The sequence below is a fragment of the Uloborus diversus genome, chromosome 6, assembly GCF_026930045.1.
Source record: "Uloborus diversus isolate 005 chromosome 6, Udiv.v.3.1, whole genome shotgun sequence".
NCBI classification, from domain to species: Eukaryota; Metazoa; Arthropoda; class Arachnida; order Araneae; family Uloboridae; genus Uloborus; species Uloborus diversus.
Window position 1 is genome coordinate 133,097,483 of NC_072736.1, and position 20,307 is coordinate 133,117,789.

Genomic DNA, 20,307 nt, shown 5'->3' on the forward strand with positions numbered 1-20,307 from the left:
TCAGCTTTCTGCAGCATGGATATTAGCTGTGCTTTGAGTCCCTCAATTTGTTCCTGATTTCTATGGCTCTGGATAGATTTCAAAAGACAGGCAATAATATTTGACTCCCAAGTTTTCAAACTTTTATTATTTGTCAGAAGAATCTGTTTGTCTTGTATTAATTTTTCTTTCTCTATTTTTGCAGTTTTTAGTTTTTCCTTACAAAGTTTCAATTCAGATTCTCTATCCTTTATTTTATCCTTCAAATCTGATATTAAGTTAGTTCTTTTAGCATTGTAATGTTCTGTAAATTGCACTTTGTCAGGTATAGACAACTGACTGACACGTTTCATCATGTCCGAAAACTTCTCCTTCAGGTGTAACTGATTACAGATCATTCGCTCAGCATTTGTGCATCTTTCTTTCAGCTCTGGAAATGAGCAATCTTCCTCTGCTTGTTTCTTTAATTCTACACAAAATTCAATTGCTTCCGATCCCATGAAACTTTTCCCTGCAGTCCTCGTATCCAGGACATTGGATAGCTTGCCGACGTTTTCACTCTGCACCTCATTTGAAATCATTTCGATTTCATATCCTTCCTTTTGAATTTCGCTCACAAAATTTCCATTTTGTTCCGACATTTCGAAATGCCTCACATTTAAAGTTTTAGAGGAAGAATGGATCATAAGATCGGATTCCAGCTTTAAAATCTTGGAGGTTTTACTTTTTAAATCACTAACAAGTGCAATATTTTCTTTTGTCTGAGTCGCAAGTTCCTCCTTAAGCTTTGCAATATCACTTTCAAAATGCTTCTTATCACTTTCATTCATCATGATGATTTCCTTTTCCTCCCTGGATTGCCTGCAACATTCCAGCTGATTGACCAAATCATTTCTCTCTTTGGCGATCAGTTCAATCTCGGCAGATTTACTGGCCAAATCCTCTTTCAATATTACATTATTCTCTCTCTCTATCTCCAAATCTACCTGAAGTAACTCAATATCTTGTTTGAGATCTTCATTTTTACTATTTAATTTGTTCATCAAGCAGTCTTTTTCTTTGAGTTTGCCATTTATTTCAAGCAACGAAACTTCATGCTCCTGCAGCACAGATTTTAGAACTTTCACATCCATTTCAGACTCATTATTTCTTTTCAGTATATGCTTATAATCCTCAACAGATTTATCGAGTGAAGATTGCAGTTTACACACAAGTTCTTTTTCCTTTTCGTTCTCTTCTTTCAATGAAGCAATCACTTGCTTCTGCTCCTCAATTTCCAAAAGGTTTTTCTCGACGCTTTCTGCAATGCTTTGCTTTTCTGAATAAACAGCTTGCAGTTCTTCTTCTACATTTTCAAGAGTGATACTCAGCATCTCATTCGCCTTCTTAAGACTATCAACCTGTTTCATCAATGATTCAATCTCATTAGATTCATCGTTGGCCAACGACGAGGACTTCTCCTTTTCTGATGATAGTTCACGGACCAAATTCTTCTCATATTCCAATGTTAGACTGAGCTTCTTTATTTCACTCTCATAATTTGAGCACTTTATGTCCAAACTTTCAATTTCCATGCATTTTTGCTTCATATCCTCTCTTAAGCTAGATATTTCATTTACATAATTCAATCCCTCAATATTCAAGTTTTCAATTTCTGAACATTTTCCCTCAAAGTCTTTGTTCAGGCGAGAAATTTCATTTTCTTTCAAGTTCAAGTTACTTTCTATTTTCTCACAATTCATGAGCAGTTCATTATAACGAACATCATTTTCATGTAGCTTTTTTTCACAGTTTTCTAAATTAGTTTGCAATTCTTGTATCTTTAGATTTAGTTCTAAAATTGTCTCATCTTTGTTATTGATTGATGACTGAAGCTCACTGATATCAGTTTTCAATTCTGATAGCAAATGGTCTTTATTTGAAAGAGAATACTTAAGTTGCTCAATGGTGACATTCAATTCAACAATTGAACTCTCTTGCTGACTCAGAGTAGTCCGTAGTTCAGCAATTCTTGACAGAACTTCTGATAACTCACCACATTTATGGATTAAAGATGGTTGAACATCTCTCTGTGAAGAAGCATCTTCATCTTCACAATTTAGAGATTCAAGAAAATCATTTACTTTAAGGTCTATTTCTGATGTAGTAAGATGTTTATGATTAAATGATGACTGGGTTTGCGCAGTTAAGTTATTGAATTTCGAAATAAAAATTTCTATAATTTTCAGCAACGACTGAAACTCAATGGTTGCAGAATTTGTCTGAAGAAGTAAAGTATCTGCTAAACGAGATTCAAGTTCAGTTATCTCGGTATTCTTTTCCAAAATTAAATTTTCTTTGGCATTTAACAATGATTCAAGTTCAGAAAGTTTAGTACAAAGTTCTAGAATTTCATTACTTTTCAACTGCAAAGCTGCATCATTTTGTTTATCATTTAAGGATGACTGTAGTTGTTCAATGGACGAATTCAGAGTAGTAATCAAATGATCTTTTTTGCTCAAAACGTTTTCAACATTACTTCTTTCCATCTTCAAATCTGAAATTACTTTGTCTTTCTCATTTAAAGACGCTTGCAAGTTAGTGACCAATTCATAATTTTCATTCAGTGATGACTGGAGTTCATCCATTTTGATGTTCATTTGTGAAATTTGGCAATTTTTATCATTAGATGATGTCACCAGTTCAGCTGTTATTGAAGTCATTTCTGAAATTGTAGCTTCCTTCTCAATTACAGATAACCGTAACTCTACTGTACAGGAATTCAGGTCATTAATCGAAAGATTTTTTTCTTTTAATATGTTTTCAAGTTCACTTCTTTCTACCTTCAAATCTGATATAATCATGTCTTTGTCATTCAAAGAGGCTTCTAAGTTGATGACCAATTCAGATTTTTCATTCAATAACAACTGGAGTTCATTTGTTTTAATGTTCATTTGGGAAATTCGGTCATCAGAGGATGTTGCCAGTTCAGTTGCTTTGGAACTCATTTCAAAGATAATGGTTTCTTTCTCCTTCAAAGATAATCGTAATTCTTCTATACAGGAATTCAGTTCAACAATCAAATCATCCTTTTCTTTCAAAATACTTTCTAGTTCACTTCCTTCCACCTTCAAATCTGATATAATCTTGTCTTTGTCATTCAAAGAGGCTTGTAAGTTGGTAACTAATTCAGAATTTTCATTTAATAATGACTGGAGTTCATCTGCTTTAATGTTCATTTGTGAAACTTGGCAATCTTTATCAGTAGAGGAGGCTGCCAGTTCAGCTGCTTTGGAACTCATTTCCAAGATGATGGTTTCTTTCTCATTCAAAGATGACCGCAATTCTTCTATACAGGAATTCAGTTCTACAATCAAATCATCCTTTTCTTTCAACATGCTTTCTAGTTCACTTCCTTCCACCTTCAAGTCTGATATTTTCTTGTCCTTGTCATTCAAAGAGGCTTGTAAGTTGGTAACCAATTCAGAATTTTCATTCAATGAGAACTGGAGTTCATCCATTTTAATGTTCATTTGTGAAATTCGGCAATCTTTATCATTAGAGGATTGCACCAGTTCAGCTGTTATTGAAGTCATTTCTGAAATTGTGGCTTCCTTCTCAATTACAGATAACCGTAAATCTTCTGTATGGGAATTCAGGTCATTAATCAAAAGATTTTTTTCTTTCAATATGCTTTGTAGTTCACTTCCTTCCACCTTCAAATCTGATATAATCTTGTCTTTGTCATTCAAAGAGGCTTGTAAGTTGGTAACTAATTCAGAATTTTCATTTAATAATGACTGGAGTTCATCTGTTTTAATGTTCATTTGTGAAACTTGGCAATCTTTATCATCAGAGGACGCTGCCAGTTCAGCTGCTTTGGAACTCATTTCCAAGATGATGGTTTCTTTTTCATTCAAAGATGACTGTAAATCTGCTATACAGGAATTCAAGTCAGTAATCAAAAGATTTTTTTCTCTCAAAATGCCTTCAAGTTGATTTCCTTCTACCTTCAAATCTGATATAATCTTGTCTTTGTCATTCAAAGAGGCTTGTAAGTTGGTAACCAATTCAGAATTTTCATTTAACAATGATTGGAGGTCATCTGTTTTAATGTTCAGTTGTGAAATTTGGCAATCTTTATCATTGGAGGACGTTATCAGTTCAGCTGCTTTGGAACTCATTTCCAAGATGATGGTTTCTTTCTCATTCAAAGATGACCGTAATTCTTCTATACAGGAATTCAGTTCTACAATCAAATCATCCTTTTCTCTCAACATGCTTTCTAGTTCACTTCCTTCCACCTTCAAGTCTGATATAATCTTGTCTTTGTCATTCAAAGAGGCTTCTAAGTTGGTAACCAATTCAGAATTTTCATTCAATGAGAACTGGAGTTCATCCATTTTAAGGCTCATTTGGGAAATTCGACAATCTTTGTCATCAGAGGATGTCACCAGTTCAGCCATTTTAGAATTCATTTCTGAAATTGTGGTTTCTTTCTCAATTACAGATGACTGTAACTCTTCTATACAGGAATTCAGTTCTACAATCAAATCATCCTTTTCTCTCAACATGCTTTCTAGTTCACTTCCTTCCACCTTCAAGTCTGATATAATCTTGTCTTTGTCATTCAAAGAGGCTTCTAAGTTGGTAACCAATTCAGAATTTTCATTCAATGAGAACTGGAGTTCATCCATTTTAAGGCTCATTTGGGAAATTCGACAATCTTTGTCATCAGAGGATGTCACCAGTTCAGCCATTTTAGAATTCATTTCTGAAATTGTGGTTTCTTTCTCAATTAAAGATGACTGTAACTCTTCTATACAGGAATTCAGTTCAACAATCAAATCATCCTTTTCTTTCAACATGCTTTCAAACTCATTTCCTTTCACCTTCAAATCAGATATAACATTGTCCTTGTCATTCAAAGAGGCTTGCAACTTGGTGACCAACTCAGATTTTTCAGTGGATATTGAGGAAAGTCCTTGCAAACAACTGTTACTGGGAAAGGAAGGTTTTTCTGCAAAACTAATGAATTTATCATATAATTTTGCTTTATGTCCCGAAAATTGATTCAAATTTTCAGTCAGTTCATGGTGCTTTTGTACTAATTCAAAGAAATCTTGGTTATAGTTGAAGAGTAATTCAAACAGGCGACTTTCCTTGGATTCTAAATCTAGTTCTTTGGCTTGATCAATAAAGTGAAAAACATTTTCAAGCAGTTCTGCCCAGTGGAAGAGTTCCTGATCGTACTGGAAACTCTTCATTTTGTCAAACTCCTTTGTTGGTGTTAGCATGTTATTTGAGCAAGCCTTCATTGCCCAGGCAATGTTGGTCTCAACTGTTATTTTCTTACAGATTATCTTCTCAAAATTAGGGAGTAAGAAATTTAAAATTCTTGGAACATGTTTTAAGTCTACATTTCTTAACAGGTTTTTTAAACCGATCAAGAAAGTGGCATTTTTGATATTGAAATTCATAATGAAGACATTTGATCTTGGCAATTCTTGCCTTCGAGGTGATAAGAGCGAATTAGGTTTAGGAGTCAACAGTGGTGTTTTCATTAGTTGAAAGAACTCACACTTTTCAAGAATCATATTATACTTTCTATGCTTCATGCGCAGATGTTGAGCAATGTTAAAAGCACCAAACAGTAAACTTTTACGATTCATTTCAAAATCTAAGAATTTATAGACATCATCCAAGAGATGATCTAACTCATCACTTGGTGATAAATAGACATTCAAGTTATACATCAATATTTTTTTTAATTCCTTATCAGCATTGGAGTAGTAATTTTTAGAAAGATCAGACCCAAGAGCCAAGAATTTTTCCACCACTGAAATTTTTCTGTAGATTCTTCGTGAGCAGATTATATTTTTGTACAGAATTTTCAAGTCACTTTTCTTTGCCAAATTAAGTTTCACTTGAGACTGGAGAAAATAAACGAATAAGAATTAAATGAAAATAAGTTCAAGAAACAAAAAATCAATTATCTACACAACAATTAAAATGTATAAGACAATGTTAAAAAAGCACAAATCTGAAAGAAAAAAAAATGTAGACATGTTTTTTGGTTATAAAGAATGCTTCTTTCAATGGTAAAAATGTATGAGCTTATGGATATAAGGACATTCAACAAAAAACACATGTCTGCACTTTTTTGGGTAAAAATTTGTACTTTTTTTAACATTGTTGTACACATTAAACTTTTTGTAAATATATTTATCTATTTTTAAATCTACAATGATATTTTAAAAGCTTAATTCAGTGGTTATAAAATCTTAAACAAGTCAATTGGTAGTACATAGTAATATAAAATACCTAGGTAATTATTTTTAAGGGCAATTACCCACGGTATATACCTGGATGAGTACACAAAAAGGGTATTTACCTGGTTTTTTGTTTTCAAGGGAACTCTATTCACACAAAATTCCTGCATTTATTTACATTATTATACTGCAATACAGATATATATTGAGTGTAAAGAAAAGTAAAACATCTAAACTTTTTCAAACAAATTTTGATAGACTCATGCTATTTAATCAGAAAAACCCAATACCATGTAATATCAAACATTTTTCAAAAAATGCTTGATTTAAATTTTTATTCTTTTTGAGCAATAATGAATTTTTTGAATTTTAACGAATTTTTCGACAAAGAGAATTAATAATGGAGACCAAAATGAAGTATGGATGCAACTACATGGGTGCAGCACTCTTTTGCAACATTCACACTGCGTCCGCACATCCGTCACCGACGTATACTTTTCTCCCTAAAACCAGTTATCAGCCGGCGTTGCCATGACAGCAAGCCGTATTGTGCGGGACCCGTCAACGTGCCTAGAAACCAGATATCTGATGGCTCTGACGTCGGTAGAGTTGGGAGTCGCATTTCATTGGTCTCCACGAGATGAGAGCTTTCTCGCTATTGGGTGAGAGTATCGACATGTGCTTTACGCGCGTTCGAATGTATGAACGCTTCCCCCTGTTCGGAAAACGCGAGTGTGTCCGCTTGACGTGGCGAACATGATGTGCGGACGCTGTTTGAATGTTGCATTTCTTGGTGCTGCGATTTTGCTTTTGAGGAGTGTACATTTTGTCAGTTTCTAATTGCACAAAGTAAAATTAATTCATTACCAATTGCTAAAATATGTAATAGCATCATATTAGCTTCTGTAATACAACTTAATCTCACATTAAAACATTTCATTGTAATTTTTTGTGCTTGTGTTTCATTAGAAATGGGTAAATTAAGGAAGGTAAGACCCCCCCCCCATCAAAAAACTTAATAGGCAAACTAAAAAAATTATTGGAGAACAATCCTACGTTACTAAGGGACTTAATTAGTTTAGATAAAACGTTTCTAAGAGGTAAATTCCTGAGAAAAAGAGGAATTTCCTGAAGAATAACAACAGATAAGAGGATTAATGAAGAAAATTTCAATATCATGGAGATTGTAGCTACTTAAATAAAGCAATTCGGAATCAATATTAAAGTAACTTTTATCAGTAAATGCTTTAATACAGTTAATAGTGAATGTTAGTTTTGATGCTAAGAGAGGAAATCACTTAACTTCCAGTGTTGATTAATCCAACAAAAATTATTTAAGAATTGATAAAATATCTTAAATAAAAATATAATTATTACATGTGTAAATAAGTTCTAATACAACAACATGCTTGTGAGTTTTAAATGCATTTTGTACGATAAGCTATCTGTATTATCTAAATACAGGAACGCAAGTCTTGAGAAATTTTCAAAAATGGCTCTCAGGCCAAAACGTTTGCAACCTCTGATCTGTATCATCAAATTTAAAACGAGTTCATGAGATACTTGAGAGTTGTTAACTTTCTTCTCAGAATTCCTTTCAAAGTTCATTCCAGAATTTTAAAATGATCAGTTGAAGCTCTTTTTAGTCAGTGAAGGGTTTCATTAAATTTCTTTACAACACTCACTTTGAAAGACAAACACAATTTAAAGTTTGCTAACTGGACAACTAAATTGTCAAAAACGCAAAAAAAGAAAGCTCAAAAATATTCAAAGGACATTTGCAAGCACTTGTCCCCACCAGGGCTCTTCTAAGATTGTCACTAAACAAATCACCCCCTTCAAGTTAATGAGGTGAGAGGATAGGTATGAATTCTTTCACTTCTCTTGGGAACAAGTGCTGGTATGTACGGGTTCTGAATGGAACAGATAAGATGTACACTACTTTGAATCTTCCTGGAAGCAACAAAAGTGAAAGGCAGTAGAGGAAAGTGAAGAAATATGTTCTCTTCCATGCATGGCAAAGATTGTTTCTTTGCTAAAGTTTCTATTAAAAAATAATTTCAAAAAGTGTCCAAAACTTTTTTTGAAAAATTTGTTTTTTTTGTGAAAAACGACGAAAAAACGGAACAAAATGTATCAAAAATTTTTTTTGTATCGAACATTTTTTCAATGTGTGCACTCAACTTATTTACGCAGCCAAGGGTGAGAGGGGGCTCAAGCCCCTTTCCCCCTAGAATTTGCAACTTCCTTGCTTTCAGTGCTTTTTTCTTTGTGAAAATATAAAAACATTTCTTTTCCAGCAATTAATGAGTAATTTAGAAAAAAATGTCAAACTTTAATAACTCTAATCTGTACTGAAATTGGTTTCTATGGGGTAAATATCCTGCTAAATCATAAAGAAAATATCTGAGCCCCCCCCCCTTAAAATTTTGCATATGGGTGCTCATGTATGCAGCTGATTATAAGTTGAATTCTTGATTAAAACTTACAATTGTAATTTTTTTTTAAAATAATTGTAAACAAATTTTCCTACATTTATGCATGTGTGCAAATGACAGCATGGTTGGCCAGAGTTTTACCTTCCTGTTCAAAACCCTTTTGTCCAAAACTGTCCGTAAGTGTCCAAAACTATTTTTTGAAAACTATGTTTTGTGAAAAAATATCAAAGCAGAAGAAAATGTTAAAGTTATGTTTCTAAAAATATTTATTCAATGTGAACATTCAAGCATAAATATTTGTCACTTATTTTTACAATGATTTTAATCCAGCTACGTAAAAGTTGAATCTTCATTAAAGATTTTAATTTGTATGCATGAATCCCCCCCCCCCAAAAAAAAAGCAACCAAATTTTTCAACATTTATGCATGTGTGCAAAAGAAAGTGTTCAAAATATAGTGCACTAACTGACCAAAATGCAATAAACTACAATTTTTGTAGTTACAAAATGTATTATGTTAGAAATATGAACCAAAAAAAAAAGAAATAGTACAAGTTTTAAAAGTTATAAGCACATATATTTAATCAGCAATTTATTGTTCTTAAATCTATGATTTAAAAAATAATTTTCGTTAAAACATCATGTAAAACTTATTTGAAAAATTCATTAATTTTTTTTTTTTTGCACCTAAATATTGTACATTTATTCTTTGAGTTATAAATGGAACTGAAATTAATTGTTTTGGTAGTGTTGTGAATTTTCTTTCATGATTCTACCAATTGCTACATAAGGAAGTTTTTATGTAATCGAGTTATTGGCTGTTTTTTTTTTTTAAAGTAAAATATGTTTTAAATGAACATTTGATAAAATTATTATTTAATACTCATTAATCAATCCTCATTAATATCTATATTTATACATTACAAATATTATAGTAAATACGAATTGAGGAATTGATTAGATTACACCCCTTTAGCATTAGCATACTTTTGGACAGTTTAAAACACTTTTGGACAGTTTTAGACAATTTTGGATAGTAAAAAACACCTGTCCTGCCCTAAAACAGTTTTAACCATTTTTAGACCATTCAAAATCCAACCCTGCTTTAAACACTATTTAATGCTTGAAAACGCTCGGTCGGGAAATATGAAGCAAGATAACTAAGCTGCAGGGTTTTGCTCTTTTTTGCGGAGCTGTTGGCAACCCTGCACAGCTAGTGATTTCAATAAAAAATAAAAGGATTGGCTTAAGTGGCAACAAATATTTTTTCAAAAGTACAGTAGGACCTCGATTATCCAAGCTAATTGGGACCGCTAGTGCCTCGGTTGTCGGAAATCTCGGTTAATAGAAACTTTACAAAAACTTGTCAGGATAGCAAATTTCAAAAAGTATCAATAAAAACACAATAGAATATTCTTAAAAGATGAAAATGAACGTATAAAAAATGTTTTACAGTTAAAAAAAGAAAAGTGGAAATAACTTGTAGTTAGTTTTAAAAATTCAATTAAATATTTTTACAATATCAAGTTTGATACAGAAAAAAAAATTCCAAAAAATATTTTTATTTTCTAATTAAAAATTCATTATTTTATTAAATGTACATTCTTGTTTTTAAAAAAAAAGGCATAAAAAACCTGAACAACAGAGAAATGAAACGTCTTATCTTTCTCAGGGCTTACTTATCTACAAAAAGTAGGCTTCATTATCGGCTCGGTTAACAGAAACCTCAGATAATCAGAGCTCAGCTAATCGAGGTTCTACTGTATCTACTGATTGCAGGTTACTAATTCTATGGTGGGGCGAACCAACCCCTCATGTTTGGAGAGGGGGATGTGTGAGTTGTGGTTAAGGTAGGGTGGCGGAAATGTTAGGATCAATAGTGGCATACAAGCCATTTGCAATACAGTAGACCCTTGTTTTACAAAAGGGTTACACATAAAATGCCACGTAAATCAAAACCGCATAAATTGAGACCTAATTAATTAGGTGTTGTCTTCCGCAGATAGGAATAGCTCAAAATTTTCAATATGAGGGTTCTTGATTGTGTGTCATTGATGTTGGTATTCTTGTTGGCTTAGTTCTCCTCTGTCACTTCTAAAACTCTTCTCCACTGAGCACCGAGTTGTATGAGTTAAAAAACTTTAGCACTGGAAAGAGCTCTGGAACCAATAGAAAAAAATGTCTACAATAGCCCAAGCTTGCTTTTTAGCAAATCGAATGGCAAATCATTGCATGTTGTCTACAATCTCAGGAGTTTGTATTTTGAAAACGGGGAAAACTTTATATGTTTGCAATGCCTCATCAGCCTAAAATAAAAACTTGTGTGCAAAAAGCAAAATACGGACATTAAAACTTAAACTGCATGTTAATGGTGGGTTAATAATAATGTAATAGGTTATTAAATTAATAATGGTTTACTGTAGTTGCAATGCCCTGGCAAAGTGAGCATTGACATGTGCTGTGGTGGTTCTATAAGAACTACTCAAGCATTTTGTATTCAATTCAGACTTGGCAGTGGTACAAATATGGTTTGCATAAAACTTACGTAATAATAATACCAGTAATAATAAGAAAAGACTTCTGCTAATTTTTCTACAACAAGCAGACATAAGCTTCATTAAAGCTACTGAAATACAAATTTAAAAAAAGTAGGTTTCCTAAAGCGTGAAGAACTAATAACTTATAAAGATAGCTGCACAAGAAGTAATAACTTATAAAGTTAGCTGAACAGGAAAAAAATCACACCTCGTAAAATTTCATCTTTGAAATCAACTCCAGTCGTAAGGAGGACAGTTGATTAGAAATCTCTTGGATGAGGTCAAACGTTTCCTCTGGGACTTCAGACCGAGACAAAGTGACGTCAGGACTTGCACAGGATATGATTGCCTCCATATCAGAATATAAGAATTCTTTTGCATTTTGCTGCTTTATTGCATTTGTCTAAAAAAAAAAAAAGAATTTTTTTATTTTAATCAAATGGAAATAAGGCAGACTGAAGTATAAATTAGGAAATATAATAAAAACAAATTAACTGGTTTGTAGTGCAGTTCTACGTTTAACCACATAGTCTTAATCGCCCCCACCCTTCTTTTTTTTTTTTTTTACAAATTTTTCTTTCCTTTTCATTATAAAGTTTTGTTTCTGCAATAGTTTTTTTAGTCAAGAATAGTGTAAGTTAAACAAATGGCTGTAAGAAGTTTCATGCATGCCAGGCTGGCTTAAATAGATAAGATGGTTGGTCACTTGTATTGCAATACTATGAAAGTTGTGATGCGGTGTTTGGCAGAGTCTAATTAATGTGTGGTTTTGCAGGTCCCCATACCTGGGTGCCACAATTTTAGGGGCACCAAAATAGGATAAACTTCTTTCTCCCCTTTTTGCAAACTACTACTTTGAAAATGTGTGGATTTTTTTGTAGGAGGAACACCAAATTTTACCAAAAACTAGGCATGACTTTGGCTAGATTGGATCCTGATGGATGGAACCAAAACTACAGTTGCTCAAGTCATAGGCGGATTTAGGACTGAGTTCCTGGGGGGGGGGGGGGGGGGCAGGATTTTTTTTTTTTTTTTTTTTTTTTTTGAGCAACATTTTTATTGCCCCCCACTCCCATGTTTTTGTCTGTTTGCTGTAATGCATAAGTCCATGCTTTACTTTTTTGTGTGTCATTTTCATTAATGTGTGTTTTCATGCTGTCCTTTTTGAATTGACCTTAAGAGAGGGAGCTGGTATCAAGAGAATGACGCAGGGCTCCCTTTTAAGTGGGAAATAGAATATCACAAATTTTAGGGGACCGGGGGTTTCTCCCCCGGAGGAAATTTTGTAAAATGGATATAAAATTCTGCATTTTGAACCCTTATTGGGTAGGTTAATTGGTTAATTGGAATAGACAAAGATACAGTTGTACAGTATTGTTCAAACTTTGTAAGAAACAGCCATTTTAAGTTTAAAAGAAAAAATAAACAATAGATTTCTCATTACAACAACCTTTTTTCATTTATAAGAAGTACAGAAAACCAAAAGGAATAGAGGTAGTGTATAATTTTTTTCCTGGCTAATCAGATTAACAATATGGTGTAGAAGTAATTGGAACCCACTTTACTTAGGATTTTCAAAGACTTATCTAATTATTTTCTAGGACTCTAGAATAAATAAAATTATTTAACGCACTTCATTTGTACCTTCCAGTTTCTGATATTTTAGTACTTGATTGTAAATTTTTACAGTCCTGTTCTAGCTTTGTAAGAAATAGCTATTTTAAATTTAAAAGAAAAAAGAAACCATAGATTTCTCATGATAACTTTTCTTCAGTTGCAAGTGGGGCAGAGAACGAAAAGAAATAGAAGTAGTGTGTATTTTTTCCGTGCTAAACAGATAAACAATATGCAGAAGAAGTAAGATAAAAGCAACCAATACAAAAGAATTTCCAAAGTACTGCATTCGGGATTGAATAAATAGCAAGATATGAAACATGTGAGTCACAAAAATTTATTTCAAATAATATGTTACAAACGTGAGAAACATGATTTTTATATTTTTAATACAGGATGTGGCAAGGAGCTGAATTTGACACATTTTGGCACTCCTCCCCCTCTACCATTTGTTAGAAATTTTAAAATTTAAGGTTTGTAGCTACACGTTTCCAAATATTTAAGGTTTTCAAGCACTTAAAAATGAAATTAGGTTTTTCAAGCAATTTCGATTTTTTAAGGAACGAATCATAAATTTTTTTTGGGAGTTAGGGAACCACTTCAAAGCAGGGGTCCTAAGCAATAACTTCTTTATCTTATAGGAAAATTCAGCCCTGTTTGTAATTCACTCTTACCTGCAGATTTTTGCTTGATTTTTTGTAATTTTTATGAAAATTCGTCAGTTTTTACGGTTAAAGGATTTTTACGATTTTACCAATCTTTGTTAGGTTTTTATAGACTTTTATAAAATTTCAGTAAATTTTTCCAAAACTTTTGATGACTCAATTATTTAGATTTCAATAATGACAAGGACTGACTCAGACTTAGATGATTATGACTACCTTACTTTTTAAACAGTATTTATAAAGTAAGTAAAATTGTACTCTCCCTCTAAGTAAAAAGATTTATTTATTCAGAATACTCAGATAACTGAAATTTATTCAGTTTGCGATGGTATTTATTTTCTCTCTCTCTCTCTTTTTAAAAGAGAGAGAGAGAGAGAGAGAGAGAAGGGAAAAAAACTAGGTTTTTTAGAATTTCTCAAAAGGCCAATTAATCTACTAAGAACATAAATATTATGCACAAATATACTTTAAATGTGGACACAAATCATAACGAGTGGATCGTTCTGTTAGCGCAAATGGGGGGCGGGAGTTTTCCCCCCTTTACTGTAGGTTCTAATTTGTTAAAATAATCGTCAGTTATTATAAGTGTTGCAGCTTAATGTATAGCTCGTTTAGCCTATATTTTCATTCATATACTTGCCCAAATGATTTTCAGTCCAAAATAGTGAATTTAGACACATTTTCAGCACCCCAGTGACAGCTGTACTATTTGTATTTAATGTTCGTTTTTTTTTTTTCCTTTTCTTTTCTCCCATCAGAAAAGGACATTCGCTTTTCTCTTCATTTTCATTAAACTATTCAAAAAAGAAAAAGTCATGATTTTTTTGTTTTAAGATTTTGGAAGATGTGGTGTTACTATATAAAGTCCTCCCAAAACTGGGGGACATTGCCCCCTATGCCTCCCCCACTCATAAATCCACCCATGCCCTTCAGAACTACTCAAAAAAGAAAAAATAATAATTTTTTTTAAAATTTTTGGAAGATGTGTTGTTACTACATAAAGTCCTCCCAAAACTGGGGGGGCATTGCCCCCCTCTGCCCCCCCATGGCTCAAGTCCATTGCAGTAGTTGCATCTCTGGTTGGTTTGAGAGAACACCAACCTTACAACATGAAAAACCGAAGTCATAAAATCACAGTTTGTCATATATTTTTCACGTTTCTCCTGAAATGAGCCCATGTGTAGCACATGAGGCCATTTAAGCAGCATAGGAAAAAGGGGGAGGAGCACACAGGGAAGCGTATTTGTTTTTGGAGGTTATTCTCTACAGGCTTAAAAGCACAACTCAGAATCTTAGTAGAAAAGAAAGGAGGGGGAGGGGGTGGAGATGAAAAACAGTGATATCATGATTTTATCAAAATAAGAGACCTAAGAGCTTTGTTGTATTGTCTTTAATTCTATAGTCTCTGCACCATGGTCAACAAGTTTGACAATGCTTGATCCAACTTAAGTCAGATTAAACCTCAACATCAGAGCATTGTAATTTTTCAGCAAATTTTTATAAAGAAAATCAACAAAAATTCGAGTAAAACTAACTTAAAAATGTATAAATCAAGTCATAGCTAAAAATATATTGAAGTTGTATCTGATTTACTTATCAGAATAGCTAAATGGAACTAATTTTACTTTTGTCAAAGTAAATTATATTTACATTATTATTTGTGAGCTTCTGAGATACCTGCTTCTTGTGGCTTTTGTATGATGAGGGTCTGCATGCGTTTAAAGTCACCATAGGCTAATTTCAGTTTCGCAGTTCCTTTACATTAATGTTCAAATTTGGTAATTGTTTGACCACAAGCTGCTGTAGTTTAGCCAGGGCAGTAGAAAAAGGGTGGGTTTTTAGAGTTCAAACCACCACCAAAATTTTTCAATTTTTACGAAAAATACTTTTTAGTTTATTTTCTGCTGAAAAAAATCATTATTACTATTTTATTTACTATTTATTTAAATTTTCGTTTCAGAAATGAAATTATTATTGAAGAATTGTACAAACTCAATGCTTTATCTGTGGAATTTATTTTTCTTGCTGTTATTGCAAACATCACTTCTTACAAAACAATAGTGTTCCCTTCAGATTTTGAATATTTGACAAAAAATAAATAAATAAAAATAAATATAAAATTCTTTAATTTTGAAAGCACCAAACACTTTATTTAACACTTAAAAATGTCAAAAAATATGAATTTAAGAAGTATTACTTTGAAGGCGTGTTTATGTGAGTGCATGCGTCTATTATTTTAAATTATTAAAATGACATTAAATAGTAAACAGGGGTGAAATCATGTAGTGTGCACATCAAATTATTTTTTCTTCATTTAATAAATACGTCATCTTTTACATTAGAGCTTATATTAATGCCCTTAAAGCAGCAAGGCTTCATTTACTAATCTATTGTAACAAAAACCAATAGAACATACAAATTAAATCAATTTTAATTGATCAAATATATTTCAAGTGTTTGGTAAAACTCTCTCCAAAACAAAAGTCTGGTTATGGCTCTGAGTTTAGTCATCTAGTGATCTAACTGATCTCCTTATGACATTTCAGAAAAGAGTGTCAAACATTGCAGGACTGCCAAAGAATCACTTGGTGACCGTAACCCAATTTTGATAAAAAGTGCAGATACGACTTTTGTTTTTATCACAGCAGTATAACAAGCCCACATTTAACAAATTTTTAACAAGGAAATTAGAAAAATTTGGTTGGTACAATGCTAAGTCTATGAGAGCATAACTCGCTTTTAACAAGAGCGAACAATATTTTTATGATAAATAAATACCTTTGTGCTGAATAGTAAAGTCAGACCAAACAACGTAAGTAGAAGCACAAATTTGTAAATTACAGCAGACACGTGTTTCGGCGTTGCAGGGAACGCCTTTTTCAATGCAAAAAATAATGAGCTTATGGATGAAAAGACATCCGATTTGTCGGATGTCTTTTCATCCATACGTTGTCCTTACGTTGTTTGGTCTGACTTTAATATTTTTATGGTTCATTAAATTTCTATTGACTTCCAGCTTACCTTACCTTTTCTTGGAAAAGTCCTTTGACATTCCAAAGTCAATTGAAAGTTAGTGATGGCTTATAAATTCTGAATGTAAGTGATGATGGCTCTTTTTTATGAATTTGTGCAGTAGAGTAGCATTTAACAATAAAACATGTATTGACACTTATGTTATTACTTTCAAGAATATTGTAGCTCAAACTAATACAGGTTTTTAAAAATAACCAAAAGCAATGCTTGCAACATACTCAATTAGCTTTTGATGAGCAGAAAAACTTCTAACTAGTTTCGAAGCCAGATGAGCAAATAGTGATATTTTTCGGAACATGATTTTTCCTCAAAAACAATAAAAAACAAAAGGAAGAGACAATAGCACAGTTAAAAGCATTTTGAACTAACTTCTTTGGTACTGTACAGAAATAAAAGCAGACGGCAGATATGAATGAATTTATGATTTTTCCAAACTTTTTTTTTTTTACAAGCAAATATCACAGAACCTTTACAACTGTTATAAGAGAGTTCAACTGTATACGTTCAAAGTATTAAAACATTTACAAGATGCAAAAGGATTGAAACCTCAAACACGGGAAACAATGTCCCGTGACATATGTGTTCAATACTGCCATCTTCACAAAAAGAATAAATTTATTTCATAATTATTACAAAAAAAATATATATATATATATATATATAAAGATTAGCTTATCTTCCATATACAAGGATTAAATTAACTTCCAACTGTCCAAAATATCAAAATATAAGGTGCAAAATGATTGAAATCTTAAACATGGAAAGTAATTACTCACAACGTATGAAAGCAGTTTTTGTTTTGAGATGCATAGTACGCTAGATAAATGCATAGTTTAAATGGCAAATATGTAGCATTTGGCAGCCTTGACATTGGAATGATTAATTTTATTTCTTCTAAATTTTTAATATTAATATACAGCAAGAATGAAAGAGCTATTGATTTACTATATCAATATGGTATACATGGTATTTTTTACCGATAAAATATATACAAAACATTAAGCAGTAAGTTACTGCCCTTAAGTCAGGGCTAAGGCAGAACTTCTTGCAATATATTGACAGCCTAGTCAACATATACAGAGATTGCAGTTTCACCCTGGATATGGACTTATCTGGAATAGCGAATAACCGGCTGAAGGGACATGTAATCTCATTGAAGTTGAGAGCGTCAACATTGGAAGCAAAAGTAAATTGAGCTCACCAGCGAGAGTTTGCAGCCATGGTGCGGTTCAACTTGTAAATTGAAGGCAAAGTTTGGGAATTAAGCAGCAAATTACTGCCCTTAATTCGAGTTTTTGCTACTAATTTTTTGTCACTCTTGGCTTCAATGAGATGACATCTACCTCCAGTTCGGTTTCTCACTATTCCCAACCGATGAGTTCATAACCAGGACGAAGCTGCAGTCTCTGAATGTGAGAACCTAGCTGTCAGTATATTGCAGATACAAAACATGTTTGTCAAATATAGTCTGACAAAATCCATTGTAATTAACATTCAACAACATAAGGTTCGATTATAACTAAACAAGCCTAATTTCCTCTATGCCAGTAATGATTTTGCAACATAAAGCTATCACAAGATGGCTGCTCCAAATTATTTCAAACAAAAACATCTCTTTGAAGTAAGGGAAAAAATACCATTAACTATCGTCAAAATATGAAACACATTATCTGAATTATGTTAGAAAATTGCTTGTTTTCCGATAATGAGAGAAAGATAACTTAAATAAACATCAGGGTACAAGTCAGGGGCATAGCTAAGGGGGGTTTTGGGGACACCCCCCCCCCCCGAAATGTTAGTCTCAAAAAAAAGGGAAAAAGAAGAGAGAAAAGAAAGAAAAAAAAAGAAAAAAATCAAAACGACTTTTTTCTGAGTAACAAAGGTCAAAAATTCACTTTGCTCCCCCCCCCCCCAATGCCATTGAAAATCTGCTCCGTGTGTGACCCTCAAGCATAAAGACGCCTCCCTCTGCTGCGAGAATTTTTTTATAATTGAGTGAAATTTGACACTTCGCTTTAGAAATGAGATTGATTTATTAAATCCACGTATATGCAGCCTTTCTTTGTCATACATTCTGCAAATTGTTAAATATGTTTAATTTTATGGGCCGCGCAGTGGGAATATTGCATACAGTCGAATCTATATATATCGAATTTCACATTAAAGAAAAAAAATTGAGATAAAGAGATTTTGGATACGGGGGCTTTAAGAAACTTTTTATAGAAGTTTGAAACATGATGGTGAAAATTTGAAATCGATACTAAAGACAATATGGGCTCTTGATTAAAATTCCTCTTTATTAGTTTTGTTAGGTATTTATTCTATTATTACATTATTAAGTGCTTTATTGCGAGTTTAAGGAATCATTTTGACAGTAAAAGAAACTTTAAGCATATCTTTTTCAAGAAAGTCTTTTATTGCTTTTTGGTCCCTGATTTTTTTTTTTTTTTTGATTCATTATTTATCCTCTTGAGGTTAGCAATTGTTGCAAATCTAACTTGGTCAGTATTCTACAGTTTTCCTTTTTTCATCACTTGAAAAAAACTTATACTTTCTTTTCACTCCTATCGTTTCAGTTTTCTAAGAAATCAATCACAATTTTAAGAAAGAGAGCAGCAACCAAAGAACAGTACTAATCCAGATAACAGAGCGAAATGGCTTTTAATTTGAATGACCTTTAACCATGAACTTGAAATGTTCATCTTACATGTCAAACCTGTGAATATCACCCATTTACTCTTCTTCCAAGAAAGTGCGCGAAACGACTGTCCTTTGGTTAATCTTCCTGGAAAGCTTATTCGTGGAACGCATTTCTCCCTTTTTTCCACTGCCTCCTCAGCTCTTGAAGACAATTCCTCTGTTTCTGAGTTGAAGAAAATGTTTTTGTTTGCTTCTTTAAAGATCATTGGGCTTTGAAACCGAAAGTGATAGCATAACCAGAATTCGAGACGATAGAGGTTTTTGTTGGTCTGGTCTCATGTGTGTCATAGATCATAGTCAAAACGACCTTTGCTAACCAGAGTATCCATTGCAATCACATTGATTTTTCAGCCAGTATTTACTACCTATTCTTTTGGAAACGTACAGTCTGTTTAAAATAGTACATTCTAAGTGAAAGTTGTTGCATAATGAAGCGAGCAAAACCGATAACAAGCTTTTTTAAACCAAAAAAAAAAAAAAAAATTAAAATGACGAAAAGGATTACTCTAAAAAGAAAGTTAACGTCGTCTGAACCACAGGTCTATTGTACTATCCCTGCTTAGGCTACTAGAGGAGCTCAGTAACAGAAATAATAGAGATTATTTATAAGTAACAGAGATTATTTCTGTTAGCTTGGTTCGCATTGAAAAGTAGAAAATAAAAAAGACTTTTGTTTATAATACTCGAAAATTGCTGTTGCTCTCTTAAATAGATATTTATATAAATTCTAAAGCAGCTAATAAAATTAAAAATAAAGACTTGAATGGAGAACAGATGGTATGCATTTGTGCGAATAACTTTCTACCGCCTATATTTCTTCCCTAACTTTTTTTATTCAAATTTTATTAACTGCTTTAGAATTAGCATAAATGTAAATACATAAAAATCAACATATAAATATAACGATATGAAAAGCAATTTCATTTTTTGCTGGTTATAATTCAAGAAGTCTTTCTTTTTTATTTTATTTCATACTTTTAGTGCAAACCAAGTTGGGTAAAAATAGTCTTTATAGTCTAATCACCAATGATATTGAAAGTCAAACATCCAGTTTACAGGCGGAAATGAAAGTATCTATTAGCTTTCAGGGA

General features: G+C 32.5%; 1 protein-coding gene across 1 annotated transcript in view; it reads right to left on the reverse strand.

The window, feature by feature from the left end:
• Positions 1-20,307, reverse strand: part of LOC129224991 (centromere protein F-like) — a 112,079-nt gene that overhangs the window by 15,582 nt on the left and 76,190 nt on the right. Inside the window, exons 31-32 of the mRNA XM_054859538.1 lie at positions 17,879-17,936; positions 636-4,978 (exon numbers count right to left, since the gene is read on the reverse strand). Of these exons, the coding sequence (XP_054715513.1) occupies positions 636-4,978; positions 17,879-17,936 (4,401 nt within the window). The remainder of the gene's footprint in view (positions 1-635; positions 4,979-17,878; positions 17,937-20,307) is intronic.